We start from the raw sequence: 22,237 nt of genomic DNA, 5'->3' as shown, positions 1-22,237 counted from the left end.
CTGGATGTGCATTCCACAAATCTCCATCAACTGCAAGATCAATATGGGCCAACATTTCTAAAGAATGCTTTCAGCACCTTGTTGAATCAATGCCAAGTAGAGTTACTGTAAGGCAGTTCTGAAGGCGAAAGGGTGTCAAACACAGTATTAGTATGGTGTGCTTAATAATCCTTTAGGTGAGGGTATCTGTACCTTACTGGTACTTTTTAAAGAGTACTATCCCAATGACAGCTTGGGACTTTTTCTGACATTATATGTATTTAAAAATGTTTCCTGTCTGCTTTACAGTAACTGCTTTCTTTATACAGCGATTCTCGAGATCCGAAACCACTGAAAAGTGTCATTTTTCGATGCTGTATTTTGATCTATAACATATTTCCTTTTTGTGACCTGTGTACTGTCAAGTACGATATAACTGGTTTATCTTATTTTTAGCATCTTAGAAATTGCATTCCAGAAAACAAAGTTTCCACTTCCACCTTGCGTGTGACCCCATTTAAAACTGCCATCTAATTAGAATTTTTTTAAGAGGATTGGAAAAGCACTTCAGTCAAATACAAACAGATCTCTTAGGAATTAAGCCTTATCCTCTTGTGGTGTCATTCTATACACCCAAGATTAAATTTGAATGGATATCATTACTGTGATTTGAGATTTTGTGGCTGATTTACCTGTTTGACAGCACACATGAGCCGACTGTAACAGTACACCATGACCAGCACAGGGATTCCCAAACAGAAAATGAAAAGACAGATGATATAAGAACGCGATTGTGGGGTGTTAGCTGTCCATGTGACCGAACAGCTGGTGCCTGCACCTTCAAGTCCATAGCTACTCCATCCCAACAGGGGAGGAACTGTCCAAAACAGAGAGTAGAGCCAGGAGCCTCCAACAGCCAACAGTGGTTTACTGTAATTTGGAGCTGCCTTGTTGTAAACCGTTAAAGTACTGTAGCGATCGTACGAAAGGATCGCCAGAGAGATCAATGATACAATACCTGTGAAGAAATGGAGAGAGAGATTAATGTGTGTGGGTATGTGTAGATGGTTAAACAACAGAGCTATTATTTCAACGTGATGCCCAGCCGATACGCGACCAACCTGTTTAATCCGCTTACCCGCTTCCTATCCCTACCGTGTTTATAAAGGGTTTTTGTCATTCTAGGAGTTTTTCCCACCAGGTTTTCTACTAGGGGGTTTTTTCGTCCCCGGGAGAGTCAGCCAACTTTGGCTTAACTTAGCACTTTACTGTATATGTTACATTATTAATACGCTCGCTTGTACGGTTTAACATTAGCCACTATATTCTACTTCTTATATTATCTATTGATTTTGTGTTCTCCCCTACATCTACTCATGTAAAGCTGCTTTGCAACAATTAACAACTGTGAAAAGCGCTACATAAATAAAATTGAATTGAATTAAGTTAGAAGTATATTTAGTATTTGTGAAATGTGTGTTTTCATAGTGCAATATGTTTCTCTAAACTTGAAAATTTATAGGCAAAGATTGTGAAATATACCTGTATTATTCATTATTTAATTCATAAATTACTTTGAAAGAAATGTTTTATGTGCAGCAAATAAGTATCTGATCAGGGATATAGTTTATAATTTAACACAATTTTTGCATTGGATCCCCAGAGAACCCATCAATACTCAAGCAATGGTACACTCTAAAAAACGTTGGGTTGTTTTTTCAACCCAACTGCTGGGTTGAGCCAGTTGGGTTATTTTGTTGGGTTGTTTTATCAGTGTTGGGTAGTTTTTGTGTAACCCAACTTGTTGGGTTATATGTTGGGTAATTTTGAAGCAGAGCCAACTTAATAGATACATATAGCTGTTTCTCAATATTACTTTCTCTAGTCCACAAAATGTATTTTAAACATAAGTTCAGGCGAGAATATATATGTATAATGTTCAAATTTGCAGTCGGTTTGTAAAGTGAACGCCAATTTTAAAGTTTAATTTCAAAAAGTCGGAATGTTACCGGCGCGACCACCGGGTGTCAGTGTTGTTCTTCCCCAGAGAGAACTTCTCCCTTCCCCCACACAGACACGTCAGACTCCTCCTGCCACAGCACGCTACCTGACGCGGGAATTTAACATCACCTCAGGATTCATAAACGGTTTTTCATCGACTTATCTTTCATTTATTTGAAGGAAAAGGTTTGTGTCATTGTTTTTAATCATTTAAACTATTTCTGAATGCAAAAGTATGCAAAATGATGGTTCACAAGACATAACTCTTTTAAAAGTTTTATTAGCGTCCGTTGGCTAGTCTGTAATGCTCAGTAAATCTATATGCTTGCTTTTAAATGATTTAAATATTTCGTTTGATCAAACGTTTTATGAAATATGTCTAAAATGGCTTGTTTTAATAATTTTAGAAACATTAGAATGTAACGTATTCTAATGGTTTAGAAATTCAGTTTAAAACAGAAAGTTAATATGAGGAGGAAACGTGTAGGCTACGTTTTAAATAAATAATCGTATGTTGTAAAAGTTGAAATCAAACTGATGCTTTTAATATCATGTTTAGATCATGAAACTTTAGCCTTGAGTTCACAGACAGGGTGTGAACTCTCATTTGGTCTGTAAGTTACAGACATTTTTATCTTTTTCAAATGTTTTTGATGATGCCCACTTAAATCACAGTTTTGGCTCTTTTCCTCAGACCCTGATGGATAAAAGATGGATATTTTTTTCCTGGAGAAGCTAAAACAATGTCACTTTGAGGTTCTGATACCAGCTTTTACAAAGTTATTTACAGGTAACATGAAAATGCACTTGTTTTTTATTATTTAAAGTGATATGTTTATAATACAATGAGGCATATCAAAGCATTTCTTTATTAAGAATCCCTGCTTATTTTGCTGTGAGTATGTCATTTTCAAAAGTAGTAAGGTTGCACGATTAAAGGAATAGTTCACCCAAAAGTTATATTAAACTCATGATTTACTCAACCCCAACCCATTCGAGATGCATATGTCCATCATTTTTTAGACAAACACATTTTGAGATATTTTAGAAAATGTCTTAGATCTTTCAGTTAATCAAATGTAATGTTACAGGGTCCACTCCTTCACGTCCAAAAAATGTGCATCCATCCTTCACAAAAGAAATCCAAATGGCTCCACGATGATAAACAAAGGTCTTCTGAGGGTAATCCGTGCCGTTTTTTTGTAGAAATATCTATATTTAAACTTTATAAACAAAAATAACTAGCTTCCAGTAATACCGCCATCTTAGACTCCTCTGTATTCAGGACAGCTCTCATCTTAAATGCGGACGCGACCAAGATGGCGCCATTAGCAGAAGCTAGTTATTTTTGTTATAATTCTACAACAACACTGCACGGATTACCCTCAGAAGGCCTTTGTTTATTATCGTGGAGCCATATGGATTTATTTTGTGAAGGATGGATGCAAATATTTTTGGACTTGAAGGAGTGGATCCCATAACTTTACATTTGATTAACTGAAAGATCTAAAACATTTTCTAAAATAACTGAAAATGTGTTAGTCTGAAAAATGATGGACGTATGCATCTTGGATGGCTTGGAAGTGAGTAATCATGGGTTTAATATCATTTTTGGCCCAACTATCTCTTTAATTGTATACAATTGTCAAGCCCATCTCATCGGTAAAGCCGGTTCTGTGATTAGAAGTAAATTGCCATCATCTGAAAACAGGTGAAGCACCATTACCACACGCAGCCGTAGTTCACTGACAAGCTAGCCCATATAGCATTCATTATCGCATAAATTTACATTAAAGTTTTATTGAAAATGAATGCGTGATTTGTCATTTTCAGAGTTCACAAGACTTCTCTGTGTTATTCCCTGACCATGCCGAAAAGCTATTTGAAACTTGGGCACTGCATTTTCCAGACAGAATCCTGCAACTTCCCAGCCAAGAACCAGGAGCATCAACAAATCACCTACAGGTACACTTGGGAATACAATTGTTGTTTGCTGAGTATTATGACAGTAAAGTTACTAATTTAACCTAAACATTTTTCTCTACAGAACCCCATGATGATATTCCAACTCCTGTCTACAAAAGTGGGAAGAAAATCTTAAGTTTATGTAAGTAATGGAAGTATTGCACACTTTGCTTTGCAAGCAACCTAACACATTTAATATTTTGTTTGTGAACTAGCAAGAAGACATGTTTACAAGTAGGAATAGAGTTAAAACTCGGCCAAGAAAAATGTTCTTTTACTCGCAACTCTAAAACATTAACTTTAGGGACAAACGTTAAAGGAATAGTCTACTCATTTTCAATATTAAACTATGTTATTACCTTAACTAAGAATTGTTGATACATCCCTCTATCATCTGTGTGTGTGCACGTAAGCACTGGAGCGCGCTGCGGCGCTTCGATAGCATTTAGCTTAGCCCCATTCATTCAATGGTACCATTTAGAGATAAAGTTAGAAGTGACCAAACACATCAACGTTTTTCCTAATTAAGACGAGTAGTTATACGAGCAAGTTTGGTGGTACAAAATAAAACGTAGCACTTTTCTAAGCGGATTTGAAAGAGGAACTATATTGTATGGCGGAACAGCACTTTTGGGAGTACTTCGACTCGGCGCAGTAACACCCTCCCTCTCCCATTATGAGAGGGAGAAGGGGAGCGGACTTTTCAGGCAAGTCGAAGTACTCCCAAAAGTGCTATTACGCCATAAAATATAGTTCCTCTTTTAAATCCGCTTAGAAAAGCGCTACGTTTTATTTTGTACCACCAAACTTGCTTGTATAACCACTCATCTTAAATAGGAAAAACGTTGATGTGTTTGGTCACTTCTAACTTTATCTCTGAGTGGTACCATTGAATGAATGGGGCTAAGCTAAATGCTATCGAAGTGTCGCAGCGCGCTCCAGCGCTTATGTGCATGCACACAGATGATAGAGGGATGTATCAACTTTTCTTAGTTAAGGTAATAACATAGTTTAATATTGAAAATGAGTAGACTATTCCTTTAATGTCCACCCCTGTATTCATTACATAATATATGCTAATAAAGTGTTGGCTATATTAAGTAATAAGGGCAAGTATGCAGGTTGTTGCAAAATCTAAAAAATCGGGCTTACTGCCAGGTAAAGTGACGTGGCAGAATCTGAAATTACTGTGAATCTGAGTTATTGGCATGAACAAAGAGTATATTGTAAGGTTATTGAAATAAAAAAGAAATGTATACATTTCATTACAATTAAACTAGATACTACATTTGTGTGTATGAAATATGAATTGTTTGGTTTTGTATAATAATGCTGCATCATGCATTTAGCGTCTTTGCCTGCATTCTAACAAGTGTTTGTCTGTTTTCAACAGGTTGGGACCAACATGGTTGCATTCTTCTGAGAGGCTGAGGTGACAAAACCATTCCCATTTGTCCTTGGATTGGAAGATGACGATCTCTGCCATCAAGCCTTCGTTGTTTTTGACAGACAGTCACTCCAGCAATACACCCTCCTTGGTGATGTTGACATGTTTTAAACTTTTTTTTATGTTTTGGACATTCATTTTACTAAGCAGTGCACATCAGTGTGGGTGTTTTTGAAGACTGTTGTTTACAAACTCCCAAGAACGGAATCCCTTTCTATAAGAAGTCTGTGTAGTTATTTGTCATGCTAAGGTGATAACTCATGTTGATCATATATTGACTGTTTGTGCAACTTAGTGTTGATCTTATGTGTTACATTAACCATTTCTTATTACACGGTTCTCTAAAATGCTAGTTTCTGATTGGCTAGTCGTGACATTCTACTACTGCTCAAAACTAAAAACTCCAATGCTGCAAATCATTTTGACAGGTACAGTTTTATATTACACAAAAATTAAATATCAATGTCTATTAATAACATATCCGACATTAAATTTACAAATGATTAAACCAATGTGTTTGTGACATTTGTCCTGAAGAAACTGTTGGGGCTTTTTTCTGTGATGACATGCTGCCAATACATTATCCCTTACTTTTTACTTGATCTAATTGTAATGTTAACTGGGTATCTGTCATTTTAGATTGTGAGATATAATACTAATATATTTTTTTTTATTAGAAAGTTGATTGTTTGTGTAGGGCTATGTACTCTTTTATTGTTCATGTGCAATAAATATGCTTTTTCAATTAAATCTATGCTTTGTTATTTATAGACACCACAATGAAAGGTATGAAAGCAATTTAAACCACAAAATTTCAGCTTTAAACACATTAACCAAACGTTGGGTTGTTTCAACCCAACAAAAAGTTATTTCTACCCAACAGATGGGTTAAAAAATCAACCCAACTGGTTGGGTTGATTGTACAACCCAACTTGTTGGGTTAAAATAACCCAGTGTTGGGTTGGTCCATATTTAACCCAACGTTGGGTTGCAAAACAACCCAAGTTGGGTTAATTTTAACCCAACGTTTTTTAGAGTGTATGATTTAATAAACAATAAATAAAACAGGACAATATCAAGAAACAGCACAGTTTAAAAAAGAGGGGGGAAACCACAGCCCAATTTGTAGCTAAAATTATATATCAAATAAAAATGCCTATAGCAGTTTTCTCTCTAATGCTATTTAAAGGGAGCGTGTGGGAACATTTTGACAGGGACCATTTTAAGAGGTTCTGTGCAAGGTCATTATCACGTCAAAACAGATTTTTCAACATTTAGAAATTCAAACGCATGGCTTGTGGTTATAAAGAATCTGGGAAATATGTCAATCTTTGAGTTTGTTGACAGAATCTTGTACTGTGTATAAAAAAATGCTACGTATGAGAAGGGCTGACAAATTTCTTACATTGAATGTATTCTTCGGCAGTGTGAGAGGCTAAAGAGTATCCTTCGGCTCCACATAATCGACCAATTTAAACAGAACCACAATGATGTTGTACTACTTAAACGAATAACAAGGCACAACTTCAATAGTGTCATTTGAAAGGACCACTTTATGCATTGTTATAGTATATTGAATTTTCCATTTTACAAAGCACTGTGACAGGGTCTTATTTCAACACACTAAAATCCATCTACAAACTGTTCTGTATAATCAAAATACAATAATTGAATCTGTAAAAATTGGGATGCTTCAAAATAACATGCAGATGTTCGGCTAAAATTTTCCACTTTTTAAACCATTTAGTGCCAAAATCACACCTACAAGTAGAGAATGACACCAGGCTGAAACTGTCCAAGACTGAACCACATTTTGCGAGCAATTTCCCCACTTGTTTAATTCATGTCATGACATGAAGTGAAATGCAACCTACAGTATGCCTTAGTAATAGTATTGAACCGTATTTAGCAGGGCTTTTTGGATTGACTTAGTGTACAAAATATAGTATATGTAACTTTGGCTAATTTAAAGGTCTCCTATTGTGACCCAGTTTACAAGATGTAAAATAAGTCTTCCGTGTCCCCAGAGTGTGAAAGTGAAGTTTTAGCTCAAACTATAGCATGTTAAAATTGCCACATTTTATGTGTTTACAAAATGTGCCATTGTGTGGTTTACTTTAAATGCAAATGAGCTGTAAATAAAATCCTAAAAGTTTTGAAGTTATTTAAAAGGTGCAAAACATAAAAAATAAAAATTAACATAATTTACATCTATTAACATAACAAACTATTCATGGGTACCAAAGATGTCACTTCCGCCATGCCCGCTGCAATATTTGTGTCCGTTTTGGCAGTGAACACAACATATCTAATGCACTAAATGGTCACATTTTTTAGTTTAATTCAGGGCTTACCAGAGACAAAATACTGATTTTACAATGTGGAGTTATATGTCGGCTGCCAGTCAGTCCCTCCAGTTGTTCGCGATCGCGGAAGAGCGCAAAATCAACAAAATGTCGAATTTTTGGTATCCTGCATTATTTGTCATATTCTGTATTAAATATTTCCAGAAATTAAAAATGTCTCATAAAAATACATTAAATATAATATCTCGGTCATTATAAATGGAGTAGACAACTTGGTGAATATTTTTGGCTTTAATTTACTAACGCGAATGAACATCCCTCTCATAGCACGCTGTTAACATCTTCTGAGTACACATAAAACCAATATCTCTACTATATTTCTAAGTTTAATACAATGCATTATTTTCATGACGATACACACATGAAAAGTCCTCGTGAAAACTGCTAGGCGCACTTGATGTCTCATATGCAAGGATCTGGTAAAGCAATATCATAATGTATTACAAATTATTGTATTGTAGTCCTTAAAATAAGTTGCTGAGACACAAAAGAAAGTCTGCTGTCCATAACATCTCAACGGGAACAAACATGCACATGCAGAACTGTGATCTTTCAGGCTTTGACGGTCACATACGTCCATAATTAAGTCAAAATTGTTCATTGGTATATAAATGTATATAAAAAGTTTATGTGTAAAGTGCAAAGTTTAGGGAAAGTGGTTTAGGACGTATAAATCCATAACTGTACACTTTTAAATTGACAGCTGTATATGTTAATCAAAAAACTATCTGCTACTTAATGTTTATTTATTTAATAATAGATTAAATTTGTTTCTCTGTTCTTTTTTATTTTCACTTTCTGCTTACTTGATTATTAAATTATTTGAGAACTTTTTACTAATCATTTAATATTAGGCAGGCATTTAAGTTATCCTTGGTCACTTCTGATTGAAGTCAATCCTTTATTCCTCTGACGATTGTTGTTACAGCCAACATTGCAACATATCCCGGGCAAATTGTAATCTTGTTGTGAACCTCCTGGGAGTCCTTTATTGATCTTTATCTGGTAGTTGTGGCTGCTGTGACCATAGAATAAAGCAGGGCGCACAGCTGTGACCAGACACAAAAATGGCGGCGACGACACACATTAACGTCATGTGGTCCGGATGAATAGAGAGTTTGGTACAATAGTTAGTTATTATACCAGGTCTCCACCAATTTGGTATTGGGGTTAGGGCTGTAACAGTTGTCATAACCAACACGGTGTGCATGTCACTATAAAAAATATAAAGTACAATCTTGCCCAGCAAGATCTCTTTAGGTTTGTGTGAGCGCTTGGAAGAGTTCAGTTCCAAAAGGTTGAAAACCACTGCCCTGCAGCAGCTATATTGATCCGAAGCAAGAAAACTCCTTGAACATGTGGCCATTATACCTCAAACAGCCAATAGATAAAAAATAAGCCATAAGAACTATATTACTTGTAGTTTAAATTGATAATTTAATTCAAGATTGGTGTCTTTACTTAAATTGCTGTTGCCACTGTTTTATAAAAAAAATGGGGTGTGTGACTAAGGGCGAACTCATGAACAACACTGTGGAAGAAGAGTGCACTGCACACCAAAACCTCATCCTACAAGCACGGTGGAAGGTGCATTATGATTTGGGTTTGCTTTGTGGCCTAGATGCCTTGGGAAAAATACATAAAAAATGTTTCAAACAATTTAGAGGAGAATGTCAGGGCAGCAGTCCATAACCTTTAGCTTAGGAGAGGTTGAGCAACAATACTCCGACCCAAAGAGTGAAAATTTAACCAACAAATAATTATAATGCAAGACCTTTTAAAATGTCAATTTCTGTTGTGGAATTTATGTGGATTGTACCTAAACATGCCACACTGGCCTTTTAAGTAAGGCTGTCACTATCAATTATTTACGTTATTGAGTAATCTAATGATTTTTTATGTAAATTATGGTAATGTAAATGTTTGTAATGTAAATGTTTTGTTAATGTAAATGTCAAATTAAGTAATTTTTAAATTTACAATAAAAACTTCAATAAGTGAAAAATAGAGGACTGTGAAAAGATCACGCCAATCCATGCAAGGCCTTCTCTGAATTAACAAACAACAACTCTGATTTAACATACAAAACTACGGTGCTGACAGGGTAATCTTTGTGAAATAATCAAGTAAAATGCTAATGACGTAAACAATAAAGATAAAAGGCTACAAGCATTCTGATGTTAAACGTGTTTGCAGTTTCAAAACAACAATTTATTTGACCAATCAGAAATAATAACATAAATTAGTTCTGATTGGTACAAAATAGATAATGTTTGAGTTATGTTTGTCGAAATTAGTTTCTGGCCAGAAACTTTTTTTACAGGACTGAAAAAATTTTCTAAGTGTTTTTGTGACAGGAGAACATTCAAACTTTCCATTAGAAGGAGAAAATAATTTCATTCTGGAAATCAAATAGATCTTCTGCGCTCTGTCACTATTATTATTATAAAATGGAAGTCCTGGTAAGCAATGTATAATACAAATGGGTGTTGTGCTGAGAAACTGTAATTATTATCATTTTAGAGTGGAAATATTCTCTGAGAATCACTTATGGGGGAATGGGGTTTCCTGAAAAATGAAAAGAAAAAACCTTTAAAATGATTTTGTGAAAATAACCATACTGTATCTGAACCTTTTTGGCTGTATAGACGGTTTCCGCAGTAACATAAACAAACATATGGAACATATGTAACTTCCGGTAAACTCCGCTAAGGATCAATAACATTTTAGAGTAGTTTATTTTTGATAACAAGCAAAATAAACAACATGTATATTACCTTAGCTCAAATCATAGCTAAAGCGTATCAAAAACTACACTTAGCTAACGTTAAATGTGTACTACACTGTAAAAAGATTCCCGTAGAAATTACAGTATTACTGGCAGCTGGATGCCAGTAACATACTGTAAATTTAAATTTATGTTATTTACTGACAACAATTTGTTCAAAGTTAAATGAACATTAAACATTAACAAGTCTTTATCTTACATAATAAAAATGTAAAATAACAGATTTATGCAAAGCATTCTGGGAACAAAAAATCCTCATCAACCTTTTTCTGGGTTTTTCCTTCAGATTTTGTTTCCCAGAATGCTTTGCTTGAGGCTGTTATTTTAGTTTTATTCTGTAAAGATACAGACTTGCTAATGTTTGATTTTCATTTAACTTTGAACAAACTGTTGCAGGTAATTAACATAAATTTAAATCTACAGTAAGTTACTGGCATCCAGCTGCCAGTAATACTGTAAATTCTACGGAATCTTTTTACAGTTTACATAATGTATACAATCAAAACAACAGACAGATCGGCTGCCAAACCTCCCATCAAATAGCAGAAATCCATGATCACCATCCTTCCTAGTTTTTAGGAAACCATATTGTTATTTTCGACAAGGTATTTGTTCAAGAGTTCAGTTTAGCAACTAGTCAGACTATTAAACAAACAGAAACCGGAAGTTAAGTTCTGCTCAGACGCGTAATCACGTCCCCGCATGTGCGTCCAATGAAACCGTCTAAACATCCCGTCTAATCTATACATCTCCTCACATCCTGATAGCAATCACTATGTAGGGCCCTATAAAATCCGTTTTATTTTTTCCCAAATTCCGTTTTATACCTATATTTTTGGCTGTATAGACGGTTACCGCAGTACCATAAACAAACGGCATGGTGGAACATATGTAACTTAGCTAATGTTAAATGTGTACTACATAATGTATACAATCAAAACAACAGACAGATCGGCTGCCAAACCTCCAATCAAATAGCAGAATTCCATGATCACCATCCTTCCTAGTTTTTAGGAAACCATATTGTTATTTTCGACAAGGTATTTGTTCAAGAGTTCAGTTTAGCAACTAGTCAGACTATTAAACAAACAGAAACCGGAAGTTAAGTTCTGCTCAGACGCGTAATCACGTCCCCGCATGTGCGTCCAATGAAATCGTCTAAACATCCCGTCTAATCTATACATCTCCTCACATCCTGATAGCAATCACTATGTAGGGCCCTATAAAATCCGTTTTATTTTTTCCCAAATTCTGTTTTATTTTTTCCCAAATTCCATTTTTTCCGTTTTAAGTTTTGCAAATTAACTTTTTTCCATTTTAATTTTTATTTTAGTCGTAAAAAGAGTGTGCCTTTAATGTTAATGATTAACATGTACACAAATAAAATAGGAATGACCTTAAATTTATTGAGGTAACATTTTTTTCCACATTTTTACTCAGTACTTTTCAGAACAAATACTGCATGATACAACTGCACTTTAAGTACTTAAAGTAACAACTTAATGTTCATGGTTATAAACTTTAAACAGTCCAGAAAAATACATTATATAAGTTTAAATTAAAGTGCTCCATTAGCTTTTTCTTTCAAGTAAAAAAAATAGGACAAAAAAGAAAACTCTCAATTTCAAAGATATACATAAGTACTTTTTTCCAGTGCTCGAATTGAATCAAGTCTTATGGGGGGGTCCCCACCATGACATAGCAGCAAACCCAAAATGGCAACACATTACTACCTTTGAACGCAAATATCGATACAAGGAAAAGCAATCCAAAATATACAGACCTAAACTAGATCAGAAAATGTCAGCATTATCTTTACTATAAAAATATCTGTCCCTGATCCCCCCAGCCCCCCCTCAATTCGAGCACTGCTTTTTTCCATACAGTAGATTAAAGGCATCAAAAACAAGGCAAAATACAGCAAGTACTTCCTGAGTTATGAAATTAAAGTTGAAGTATTCAAGTAGAATTAGTTAACCCTTTATGAGCTAACTTTCTTCATTTAAGCTTCCCACCTATCAGAGACATCACCATTGAAATACATGATTGTCAGCCTCTTTGTGTTGCTGAAGCTCCGCTCACAGTCAACTGAGTTGACTGGGAAGTCGATGAAGGCCAAAGCCACCTCTTCAACTCTTGGGAATCTTGCACTCAAGCCTCTCCAGCAGGGGCGGGGCCGGGGGGGGGGCAGGGGGGGCACGGGCCACCCCCACAATTTGATTGGCCACCTCAAGTGCCCCCCCTCCCACTCCATCAGTCTCGTCAGTATTAATTATGTACTAGTGGTTTTGCTTTTCTTAAAATAAAACTTCATATTTACAGGGCTTTGATTTATTTATATTTAAAAAAAATATTAGCTTAAAATATTAAAATGCAAGTCCGCATTGGGGAGGAACCACTCTATCATGACATGTTGTCATCGGAGTCAATTAGTAGGCGCACACTTAGAGTAACAAACGGTGGTGGCACCAAGAAAAACAAGGGAAAAAACAGAGGACGGAGAAAGGAGTTTTATGCAGATGGTGAAAAAGGACAACAAAGTCATAGGTAAGTCAGCTGAGTTTTGATATGTTTCCTTAAATGTGGAAAGCTACGATTAGTGAGTTAGAGCTAGCTCCTCTCTGTTACTGTCGAGAATGCTCATTACTAAAGTTGAAGACAACCTAACGGTACGTTAAAATTATATATAAAGTCACGTTTGCCTTTGCGTTTGTAATAAATAGTGGTGTGACAGATCGCAGTTTATCCATACGGATCAAAACGCACGTTTCGACCCGCATGCGATTCGATCGCGAGAGTTGTGCTATTGTGTCTCATAGTGTATGGAATAGATCCATGAAAAACAACGTAACGTTTTTATGTGGAGTGACTGTTTAAGCTGCGCCGTCTGTTTGTGCGCGGGTTTATTTAAGACGACAAGTGCCCTCAATAGTCGACACACGGAGAGAGCTTTGCGTTGATTCGGCGCATGCAAAAACATTAACATGTCATAAGACTATGAATAAACGTTTACAATTTCCTCAGCCTCTAAACTTTCATTGCTATAACTGTTTTCCTTTTGTTAACTACATTTTCTGTTGCATGAAGCTGGTTTCACTTTCAGGCAGGGGCGGCGTTTGCGTATGGCAGTTGCCATACCCTAGCATTCAGACAAAACACCAGAAATCAACAGGCTATAATGAAGCTCATTAAAAATAATGTTAAATATTTTCAGTAGAACATATCTGAACATTGGTACATCACTAATATGGATAATTTACGGGTGTGCTCAACTTCATGCTATAATACAGGAACCGACATGTGGATGACATCAACGTGCCGCGAGAGCGGTCTGAAAGAAAACTCTTCCGATGATTTCTCGCCTCACCCTCGCGGTACTTTGATGTCATCAACCTGTCGTTCTTGCAGCGCAGCTTGAATTGTGCAGGAGGTTTCATGATGACCGCTGTTGTTATAATGTTTTTGTTTTAACATTCAAACAGACTCACGGTTCTCCCCCACACTCGCGCAATGCATATTGCATACATAATTCCAGAAGTAAAATGATTTGTTCTCTGTGGATAAATAAACATGTTCTCTTACACTGGGACATTGTAGCGCAGTCGAAGTGAATTGTATTAATTATTTGCGCGCGTTTTTGATTACGGCGACTTGTGGAATAAAAACTGCACGACTGGTAACATAGACCAGTGATTCCCAACCGGGGGTACGCGTACCCCAGGGGGTACGTGAAGAGTTTCCAGGGGGTACGCAAAAAGATTTAAATTTTGCTTTGATCTCATTTACTTTTAATAAAAATGTCTTTCGTTTGTCCAGTCATTTACCTAAGATTGATTTTTGTGAGGACAGCATTGTTAAAAGGACAACTTTGTAATTTTAATCTTATCATTAATATAGCCATCAAGAGTAAATGCACTGCATGATCCAATACGCAATAGCGATGTCCAACTCAAGAAAGATCTTTCAATGAACCTGAAAAGTTTCTAAAGACACAAAGTTTATTAACTATAAATAATGTTCAAATAATGCTATAATATTCATTCCCGCTGCCATTACATTTTCAAATTATGCAAAAAACTTTTGCATTGTTTTTGGCTAACATATTGTCCCGTATTATGACTTTTGTATTTATAGAGAATGTCTTAACACATTTTGTTTCTCTTTATATTTGAACAGAATAATTTAACTTATTTGCACACTTTAATTATCAGTAACTTAAATTGAGATTTTAGTAAATTTAGGGCAGTTACTAAAAAGGACGTGAGAGCTCAATTCCAAATAAGCACCGGAGTGGATAATTTGCGTGTGATTTACTACAAAGGCGCAAATAAAATACACAGGCACAATAATGACATATGCACATTTCTATAATGACCATTGCAATCTATTAGAGCAGCGCAAATTAGTACAGGGTCGCAAATAAGAGACCTCGGCAGGACATCGCAATGAAAATGCGGACTGCGGAGTGTGAAATTCCAGCTAAGTGAAAGTAAGAACGGAAAAGAAGTTTTGAAATACCTGATTTGACTTCTCCTCGTGACTTCTCCTCCTCTTTTCTCCAGCAAATTAAACATAGCATGGCTTGGCAAACTATATATATTTTTTTTAAGTATGTTCCTCTGGCAAAATGTAATACGGTTCTCTCCTCGCATTAATGTTGCTTCTAAAAGGAAAACTTCCACAAATGCAAATGCAATAAGTTCGCAAAAATAACACCTTTTCGGAGCTAAATATCTACTGTGTGTCTTTTAGTAAGTTCAGTCGTTATTTAACGCCAAAATGATGGTTTGCACAAGCTGTTAGTAAATCTGGCCCTTAAAGGGGTCATATGATGAATTTTTTTAATTTGTAAAATAAGTCTTTGGCGTTCCCAGAGTCCATATGTGAAGTTTTATCTCAAAACACCCTACAGATAATTAATTATAGCATGTCAAAATTGCCATTTCGTAGGGCTGAGCAAAATGTGCAGTTTTTTTGGTGTGTCTTTTAAAATGCAAATGAGCTGATGAAATGCAAACACTGATCGCAATGATAGTGGTTTGTTGAAATAAACATGCTTCATCAGTCAGTGCTTTTTACTTTAATGTTTAAAATTAATAAATATTACTAATTATTTGTCTTTAAAACACAATTTCGGTTTAGTTTCGATGAAGGGGTACTTGAGCCTTACTGATAGGGCTGTGGGGGTACTTAGGGCAAAAAAGGTTGGGAACCACTGACATAGACGCTGTTTGGCATCACTCCTTTCAGGATCTCCCTGTATGTTTTCAGACAGTATGCAGCATTATCTGTAACCACTGCCCAGGCATCATTCATATCTAGAGCGTTCCTGTGGAGGGAGGCTAGGATTTCTTGGGAAACTGTTGAATAGTTGCATCTATCCATGAAGACGACATCCACAAGAAAATATTGGTTTTCAACTCCTGTGATGGAATAAGGAAAAAACATTAGCTGTAGTTTTAAATGTCCATTTAATTTTTTCATTTTTAATATTAATTAAAAGGCAACAGTGACTGCACTGACATGATTTTGAGTTAATTATTTTATTTTGGACATGTACATGTAGTAGTAGTAGTAGAAGTAGTAATAAATCAGTTTAAAAAATGAGAAAGGAGATCATGGCCATTATTTCCAACTGTATTAGAATTTAACATCCTGATTCAAAAATAAGGGTAATAAAAAGTAACTACGTTTATTTTTAACTGGTATATTCGAATTAACCATTTGAAATCTTATTTAATGTGCATGTCACCCAGATTACCCCCGTGGGCATCAGTTGTTTTCTAATTCTGACACCGCTATAAATCATTATGTATTTTGAATAACCTATATCCCATTACATAGTTACAATAGTATGATATTAATGACTGAATACAAAAAAATTATAAGGGGGTGCATCACTTCATTCACACGTCTATATTAACTTAGTGTTGTACCGTACGGTATGTTGTTAAATTCACACTAACTTACCGATGACGATGTTTAGGACGCTGCAGTCTCTTGCATCAGTAGTCTCATCAACAACAACGGAGTACTTTTTCCCACAGATCTTTTGTAGCACAGAGGAGATATGTTGAAAGGAAGAGTTGAATTGAAGTTGGTGAAGGCTGCTTACACTTTCAGGTAGGACTCCTCCCTGTTTGCAGTGCTTCTTTAGAGACTGGCGCAGTTTTGTCATCTTTTCTAAAGGTATGTCAGCCTCGGCACACATAGCGACAAAATCCTCAACAAACTATTTTCTTGCATCTGAAGATTTTAATGCATCTACAGTAATGCACGTCTGTATGGAAGTGGTGCCCTTGCTAGCGGTATTGTACTTCTCCTTGTTTTTCACAAGGGTTTTTGATAACCGGTGGTCAGTGCATGTATCTTTTTGTGTCTTTGTGAATGTTGACAAAATGCACAAAACAACAATTCTCCGGTCACATAAAAGACATGTGGAAACTGTTTGGCTCGGAACTGAGGGCTTATCGTCGCATTTCTTAATTTTTTCGCAGACGAAATTACAGCAGTGGAGAGCCGCAACGCCATGGTTGCAGTGTTTTGAAGGGGGATGGGTAGCTGAAATGACGGGAGGGGGTGTGTCACCCAGATTTGCTTCCCCGGTGTGCATTTTCCTCAGACATACATTCTTCTCCCACACAAAAACAGAATTTTATTTTAAATATGTAAAATTCGGCTAAATTCCGCGTTAACACTAAATTCCGTGTTAATCTGACAATTCCACCATTCCATCCGCGATTCCATGATCGCGGAAATTATAGGGCCCTAATTATGTTAAGTTGTCTAAATGTATTTTTATAAATATATGTCATTTGTGAAAGGCGTAGGACAAAAAAATGTTCAACAAATCATTGAACTCGGACCGAACACAATAACTGGATGCATGCAATTGTTGCCCCTCTTCTGTGAACGTGTTTTGCATCTACCACTGTGCAACCTGTTAACGCAGACACCATACGTCATTAGCGCGTTCATATGCACTCACCTCTTGTCTGTAAACAGAGGGAGAATGGCAAACTTTCGTGTTGAATTGACAACCAGTACAGGAGCCATACACAAAACTAAATATTTTTTTCTAAACAACAATGACAAAAAATCGTCTGGATCAGAGAAAAAACACGAATTAACATTGATAACTTTACTGCTTTACCAGAAAGGGTCTTTGCAGTGTTTCTTTTGGAAAGGTAATTAACATTGTACTGCAAAGTTTTCTCACTGTTGAATGAAACATGAATGGGCTTCTGGCATGTGCGTGTTCATGTGTTTTGGAGGAGGCGTGGCTTTGGATGGCGATTTGAATGGAGGGTGGGATCCTGATTTCAGTCCTAGTAGGCTACCGTTAGGATTTTCAGATGCCTTGCCTTTAAAAGAGATGGCAGCTTCTTTTAAGTGGGTGTGGTTTCAGTGCAGACAGCTGACACACCCCCAACTTTTAAATAGGACAGAGAATCCTGCCTGTTTTTCCAAAATTTTGATAACTTATTTTATTTACTTGGGTGTTTTTTAAATCATTCACATTTTTTTTATTAATTTTTTTTAAATACTTACACATTTTTCTGTGGTGTGACAATCTGAGAACACATTTAATATACACAGACTTTATGAGGGCCTATCCTCATAACTGTCCAAATGCACTTGAATAAAGACAATATAAGCTCAGTTTGAAATTACCATGGATATACTGGATATACATGGAAATACAACCGTCTCTTACACTACCGCAATGAATTAAAGATTGTTATGAATATAGATTGTTTCTAAATATGCCACAATCACTTTTGTAACATAAAAAACTGCTGGTCTTTGAGTATGTTTGAATTTTTCCATGTAATTCATGTGGACATATGTCACATTTACTGTAGTTTTTAAGTATATGGTGCAGATGTCCCAGCACTTTTACACATACTTAGCAGCAAGCCTCTTAAAAAATACCATTACTGGACTAGCTGTTTTGCCATACAGTAAAGCTTATCAAGATGAAATTGGATATTCTGTACAATGCATTTGAACTTAAATGCATTTAAATTTACAAATGTACATTAATACATTCACATAAATTTGGGTGACTGACTAAAAATGTTTTTTAAAATCTAATATTTTCAGTGTTTAGTGGGTTTTATTGTTTGACCGTTTGTCAGTTTAATCTACACTGTTGTTATTGATTTTGTTGTCACATTTATTGACTTGCCTTGTAATGTCATCATGAATTGTCCCTCAAAGACGTTATCTTGTCGTACATTGTGAAACTGATTTAATCTTTTAATGGATTTTGCTTTTACTTATTATGTAGCAGCCTATGTAATAGCATAATATCTTAAAATTAAAAATATTAATATTAAAACTTGACAAATGACTGTAAAATTTTGCACAATGGCAAATAACATTTAGGATAACACTTTTACGTACAGACATAAATGTATCTACATCTAGCCTAATTATTCCAATGTAAAACGTTTAAGTACAGTACAATGTCTGATGGAGATCACACAAGCACTTTAATTTGTAGCCTCAGCTAGCCTGTAATCTCTATACACTGTATAGGATTCAAGTGGGTATAAAACAAAGTTGTTCAAGTTTCAATTGATATTTCCTACCTGTGTGTCCTTGTTGTTTGTCTTGCTTTACTCACCGAAGCAGGAGTTGACGAAGCCGTACCACATGCACCCGTGTCTCCCCACCAGCCACCGGCCGCGGACACTGGCCGCGAAGCTCAGCGTCGTGCCGAACAGACACACGAGCATGTCACTCACACTGATGTTGAGCAGAAGCATGTTCACGGGAGTTCGCAGAGTTTTGAATTTACAAAAGAGAACGAGAACGATCAAGTTGTTCAGGATACCGAAAACCATTATAGATCCCAAAAAGACGGCGACCACATTGTGCCCCGTCCGTGACAAACGCTCAGCTGGTGTGTCGCTCCACTCTTGATCCTCATCGGTCCCGTTGGATGAATAACTCAAATTAGCCCCTTTAGAAAACATATTTGTTTAGCATTAGTTTTTTTAAGTCATGTTATTTTATGTTATACTGCGTGAGTAATGCATGAAGGTTGAATAAGCTACTGCAAATGAGTTTTTTTCCGAGCTTTGAGTCAGAGAATCGCGTCTAGCCACAGGACCATCATGCCCTAAGTTCGGGAATGCCTCTATCACATCGTTTTATCGACTGGAGCCAAGCATCTTCAATAATCCACCTCTCATAGCTGCAAGTCTCAAATGTCCAAATAAAAGGCGCAGGTGATCCAAAGTCACAAAACTGTAGGTTGCTGAATTAAAGCGTTGAATAAAAGTATTTGCTGAAAATGTCCGTGAATAGTCACTCGCACTGCAAACCACAAACTCTCTTAAACTTTGACACGATGCGGTTAATTAAACAACAAATCAAGTAATGTTGACTACAAACTGAAATTAAGTAACGTTTATCAAATACAACATTCACAATCCGTCACCTATGCAGCGACGCGCGCTATCCGGGGTTCGTGGTGCTGACTGGTGTGCCTCAAGCATCTCACCTTTGCCGCTTTTTCAGGTCAAAGCGCGCACGCGTGTGAAACAAGCCTCGAGAGCATGATGGCGGTGACGTCGACCTCATCAGTATATCATAATTTACTTTAGTAAACTGGACATCACAAATGCACGTCATAAAGCAATTTCAGTGCAGCTACGCGCTATTTTACAACAAAAACTATTGAAGGTTTTGCAGTTTGTTACATGTTGTCATTCAAAATTATTAATCATGTGTAGACAACACATAGATATAAAATTATACCAGAACAATGCTCTGATATGGAAAGAATAATACACAAATATTACAATTCTGACGTGATTCTGATGCGAAGTGAATTACATACAACTAGGTTTGGGTTTAGATATTTGGTTTAGTGTGTGTCATATTAAAGTAACAGAAGACTTATATTCCAGTTAATTCATTTGTATTACTTTTTTTCTACGTTTATGACCTTTATATGTATACATTTGAAACAGATAAATACATATTGTAAAAAATATCATTGCTGAAACATGTACCTCTGCCCTACAGAAAAGTCTGGCTATTATATGAGTGATGGCAGAAATCTAAGTTTTGCCAAAACAAATGTCAAAAAAGCATAAAGAAAGAGCAGCTGAGACAAGCTAGTTCAGTCGGATAAACATCATTGTGATTCTGTAGCAACACAAAGATGAATGTGCTGCCATTTCAACCATTGAAGAGCAACAGTTCTATAACAACATTCCAGTTAGAAAATGCATCCTGTCTGTCTCTATGTGGCAACTGAAAGGTAGCTTGTCATGTTGACCTGTCCATACAAGAAAAAGGCATTATTAAGGCGTAAAGGGTGCTATTCTTTCATGCTCTCTCTGTCTTAAGAAGTCAAGCAGACTGATACACTGAGCAGCACTGAAGCTCTGAAATTGAAGCCAGTTGCAATATAGGCTTTTGGAAGATTGTTGCTTAAATAACAGCAGAGGAGGTGCACTGTCAGAATTAAAGGTACAAATCTGTAGGACCTACATTGTTAGAAAAAAGTCAAAATATGTACCCTAGCTGTCAGGGCAGTGCCCTTTAAAAAGGCAATTGTATGGACCATTAGGTACAGATATGTAAACATTTAGTACCAATATGTACCTTTGAGATATTAATATGTATTTTTGAGGTACAAATAAGCTCTCTTTGGTCCCAGTATGTACCTCTGAGGTACTTAAATGAAATCCTTAGGTGCAAAGCTGTACTTTTTGAAAGGGTACAGCCCCATTGACAGAAAAGGCACAGTTTTGTACCTTTATTTCTGACAGTGTGGCTTGTCATTCTTTTGTTTAAGTCCAAAAATATATATACAGATGAACACAGATCCAAAACATCCACAAATTCAGTCTTTCCCTGCTCATGAATAATTTCACTAACACAGACAGTTGGGGCATTTCAGTAGGAGAAAATCTTAATTATCTCCAGATTCAATGTGTTAACATTTAATCATGGAACTCTGTCAGAGACTGAAAAGGTTACACAATTTTAGGGAACAACAAATGTGCTTTTAGAGATCCAGGTTATGTGTGCAACAGACAAACACATTCACACCACAAAGACAAACAGGGAGTCTAAAGAAAGGTTACATGAGAAACTCTATTCAAGCAGTATTACATAGTAAAAATTATTTTCCAACAAAATATTTGAAATTTTAATTGACTTAATATGTCCGATAGTCAAGAGACATCCCAGGTAAAATGTGTAAAGTTGTTCTGTGGTCTAGGGTTAATCATAGTCCATTAACAAAACACTGGGATGACAATGGCACTCTTTTCCATTTAACAGCATCAAAAGAAAAGTTCTTTTTACCTTTTTATAAGTATTCTTGAATCAATACAAGCTTTTAATGAATGAGCATACAGTGTTTCAGTGATGAAACATAATGGTGTTATTAAAAAAGGAATTGTCCTATGGCTAAGCCACGCCCCCAAACGCGATGAGCCATGTCCATTGAAATGCATTGCAGTCTGTTTTCACCCGTTTTTATATGTTTTTCTTGTCATTTTAAGTTTAAAATGGTCAAACGGTGTGTATGGGGTACATGCAACTACGACACTGGGTATCCCGAAAGGCTGGGCGACAGTGTGCATTTTTAACCCTTTCCCAAGCCACAACCGAGATAGTTATGCGGTAGACCACAACACCAATTAAACGTGCATACATTAA

The 22,237-nt window shown here is 36.1% G+C and overlaps 1 protein-coding gene and 1 long non-coding RNA gene across 3 annotated transcripts in view; one reads left to right on the top strand and one right to left on the bottom strand.

The window, feature by feature from the left end:
- The window catches only part of tmtops2a (teleost multiple tissue opsin 2a), a 40,707-nt gene extending 20,683 nt beyond the window's left edge, over positions 1–20,024 (bottom strand). The window contains exons 1-2 of the mRNA XM_065240068.2: positions 19,179–20,024; positions 672–997 (exon numbers count right to left, since the gene is read on the bottom strand). Coding sequence (XP_065096140.1) covers positions 672–997; positions 19,179–19,530 — 678 coding nt within the window. The 5' untranslated portion in view covers positions 19,531–20,024. The remainder of the gene's footprint in view (positions 1–671; positions 998–19,178) is intronic.
- LOC135718030 (uncharacterized) lies at positions 1,677–6,413 on the top strand. Of its 2 annotated transcripts, none has more exons than XR_012337021.1 (5): positions 1,677–2,166; positions 2,675–2,770; positions 3,890–3,945; positions 4,028–4,087; positions 5,339–6,413. It is a non-coding gene; the product is annotated as an uncharacterized lncRNA (long non-coding RNA). The 2 variants fall into 2 exon arrangements; XR_010520531.2 differs by having other exon boundaries at positions 3,814–3,945.
- Positions 20,025–22,237: the final 2,213 nt, after the last annotated feature.

Source organism: Paramisgurnus dabryanus, chromosome 7, assembly GCF_030506205.2.
Source record: "Paramisgurnus dabryanus chromosome 7, PD_genome_1.1, whole genome shotgun sequence".
NCBI lineage: Eukaryota > Metazoa > Chordata > Actinopteri > Cypriniformes > Cobitidae > Paramisgurnus > Paramisgurnus dabryanus.
The sequence above is the reverse complement of the archived record's forward strand: the minus strand, read 5'-3'. Positions and strand labels throughout refer to the sequence as shown.